General features: G+C 40.8%; 1 protein-coding gene across 1 annotated transcript in view; it reads left to right on the top strand.

The window, feature by feature from the left end:
- Positions 1-3,558, top strand: part of usp53a (ubiquitin specific peptidase 53a) — a gene marked incomplete in the record, with an annotated part of 38,188 nt that overhangs the window by 24,408 nt on the left and 10,222 nt on the right. The window contains 3 exon segments of the mRNA XM_014004353.1: positions 293-424; positions 1,443-2,208; positions 2,763-2,830. Of these exon segments, the coding sequence (XP_013859807.1) occupies positions 293-424; positions 1,443-2,208; positions 2,763-2,830 (966 nt within the window).

The raw sequence follows: 3,558 nt of genomic DNA, 5'->3' as shown, positions 1-3,558 counted from the left end.
CATTAGCACCTCTAGTAATATATTTACTGAGAAAAATGTTGACATGTTCAATACTTACTTTACCCGCTGTATATATAAATTATTACAGTGATCTGTTAAGTAAATCTGTCTACATTCTCAGCAGCTTCTTAGAGCCTCAGGGTGTTGAGGTATTAGTGGCAGAAAACTGTCAAAACATACAACTACATAGTCTTGAGTTTAAATAGATTAATACCTGCATTGATGGAAATCTGGTAATGCGTTCAAAGGGTGTAACAATATACCAAATTTGTCTGTATCGTTATTTCAAAAGTAAAAACCACCATCGCTCCCAAGACTCGCCTCCGAGATATCTCCAGAGAAGTTGCCCACCGAGCAGGAGAAATGCGAGGGATGCATTCATCCAGAAGAGATGGCCAGCGCAGGGTGGAGCCGCGTCACAAAGGTGAGTTTTTACTGCTGAGCGTGGATCTGTATGAGGCTGCAGGTGCAGGTCTACCCCCACTGACCCTCCTTAACACATAAGTTTACCAAAATATGAAGACATTAAATCAAAGACAGATGTGTAAAATACAGCATAACTTGTGTATTTTTATTACAAATACATTGATTGATTTCCCTGATTCTTTTGGCGTTCACCTGCTCAGATGTTTATCCACGAAGTCCTTCTGAGAGACACACTGCAGAAAGAATCCAACTCATGGTGGCTGTAATTTACACCTTCCTGTCACCTGCAGACATAAACACCACCAGCTCTGTGGTTTCTGTGCCCTTCCTTCACTCTCTGCTCCAGCTGCTGGGTTCCATTAACAAAGCTTTTTATCTTGCTGTCGAGGTGTCCGTGTGGGTCAGATTTCCACAGAGGCCAGATTATAAATACCATTGTCTTTCTGGCGTTAAATTAAAATATGTAGCAACCAGAAGAAATTCACCTTAATAATTACAGGGTTCCCAAAAAAAATTACTTCAAGGCCCTGGAAAGTTTGTGAAAACGGCCAAAAATTACACTTGTCCTTGAAAGTCATTGAATGTTTTTTAGGGATTGAAATTCTCTATTCATACAACTGATTTTCATCATCTTTTAAAAAAATAAATTATAAATTTAAATAAAAAAAAAAACGTACATTTGTTGTGGTGGGTTACAGGGTTACAGTAAACTGACATCATTGTTTCTGACTCAACAACTTCTATGTTCAGTTTTTCATTTAATTTCCATGATATTAAACCTGTTTATTGGTAACACTCTGCGGTAAAAGTAGGTAATTGCCGTTACGCGTCGTTCTTTAATTTGAGGAAACTGGTACTGGAAAGTCCTTGAAAGGTCCTTGAATTTGATGTTGACCAAGGTGTGGGAACCCTGTGCCATTTGAATGAGTTGTGAAATGCTAAATGTTAAATTGTGTTTTAAATGTAAAAATGTGTTCAAACTCGAAGGTTTTTAAAGTGTATATATATTTTTTTAGATCCAGGTCAAGACAGGACCTACTCCCGCTCTGCTTCTCCTCCAGAGAACGGCTTCAAACAGCACTTGGAGACCAGACTGTACAGCAGCCAAGGAAAAGGACCCATTAAGACCGAGCGGACGCCACACCTCAGCAGTCGCCCCGCCCACGAGGTGCCTCGCTCCCACCCGAAGCTCCAACAAGTGTTGCCCAGCGGGCCCACGATGAGCAGTAGCCATCAGGGCTGGAGAGTGGACCACCACCATTCTAACGGATACGACACCGACAGCAGCCAGGACTCCAGGCATCGAAACGGAGGGAACGGCCGCAGCAGGCCCAATAATCAGTGGAGGCCCACACGGGAGGCGCTGAACGTGGACAGCGTTTTAAACAGCACCGACGCTGGAACTTCAGGAAGAGACGAACGACTGCACCACAGTCCCCGGAGGCGACCCAACAGCCAGTCGCCGACGCGGGAGCGAAACAAGGACTTCACGTGGGGAGGCCGGGAAGAACGCAAACCCAAGAGCCTGATGACCATTTACGAAGACGAGCAAAAGCAGGAAACCAGGGGCAGCCGGACCTCGCTGAACTCCGAGGGCCGTGGCAGATCCAAGAGCTCGGCAACTCTTAAAGTACGCAGTGACAACTGGAAGATCCAGAGAACAGAGTCTGGGTACGAAAGTAGCGACAGACTCAGCAACGGCTCAGCAAGTCTAGACTCTCCTGTTGTCGAGGGCCTTTCATCCAAAGACCTCCGGCCCGTACCCGAGCTGCAACCGATGAGGTAAAATAAACTCACCTGAAAGAAGCRTAACTACACAGTTTGGTGGCAGACCTAAAAATAAAACTGCCTTATCTGGCTAATTTAAAAACCTGACTCCTAAAGTGCTGTTTTAAAATAATTCAACAACCCAAACAAACAGGTCTAAGAATATCGAGACCTGTTTAACATAAGCGCACAGAAAGCAGATCCCCGAATCTTATTACGCTGGGCTGTCATTCGTCGGCATTATTGTACAGGTCCTGTTTGGAGATAATGATCCCAGCTAGCTGACAACTCCTGTACTCAGCAGAGAGAGCAGCAGATCGCTGACTCCCCAAACCACAAACACATTATCCAAGTCTGCCTATTGACAGGATATTATTCCTTATTTAAAATTTTACCAGTGCAGATAAATCATGATAGAAATAAATATATTTAGATTAAAACCTTAAGGTTTAATTTCTCCACTTTCTGCTCCAGTTACTTCCATTTTTAAATATATTTGGTTGATTTTGAGAAAAATAGAAATTGTGGCATTACATTGTGGATAAATATTGCCATTTATTGTGTTTCAGGGATAAATTCCCTCAGAGGGAAAGTGACGATCTGAGGGCTGAAGTCTTGTACTCTGCATTTTCTATTCGTAAGTATTTTTATTTAGTTTATTATTATTTTTTTGTTAATGGTTTATTTGACAGGTACAGTGCAAATATGTGAATGCAACTGCAGATACATTACCCTAAATGCTATTTTTCATCAGCATTTACTGATTCTAAAACATGTTTTTAGCACTCCATAAGGTCCATGCTACGCTAATAACATAATAACTTATTACATTATTGGCTACAGTCGATTATTTTATTGGTTCAAAACTCTTAAYGTTATTGGAAAGTTATTATGTTAATGGATTTATTACATGTAAAATTGCCAGTCTTATCACATAATCAGCAGATACCATGCTATTAACTTATTAGTTTACTGCCTGCTACAAGCCCACACCCCACAGCTCTCGACATAATCAGTTCTTTGCTCTGGTCCAGTAAAGAGTTGGTGTCTAAAGCAGGGGTTCTTAACTTTTTCAAGCTTAACTCATTGAATCTAAYTAAATGGACATGAGGCATTCAGATATTAAAATTTACTGATCAAAGTGATAACTGATCTAGATCTTGGTTTAATTTGTGTTGGATTTGCATTGTAACTAAATGAAATACACTTATAATTATATAAACATTGTCATATAAATCATAAGACATGATTATGACAAGCATTTAGTTATCTTGTAACTTTGACATACAACAAGGCAAATTAGCCATGAATTATTTGAACAATTTCAGTGCTCAGTCAGCACCGACCAAACAGGCTTATTAACAT

The sequence above is a fragment of the Austrofundulus limnaeus genome, unplaced genomic scaffold, assembly GCF_001266775.1.
Source record: "Austrofundulus limnaeus strain Quisiro unplaced genomic scaffold, Austrofundulus_limnaeus-1.0 Scaffold23, whole genome shotgun sequence".
NCBI lineage: Eukaryota > Metazoa > Chordata > Actinopteri > Cyprinodontiformes > Rivulidae > Austrofundulus > Austrofundulus limnaeus.
Note: the sequence above shows the minus strand (reverse complement) of the source record. Positions and strands in the feature narration are given on the sequence as shown.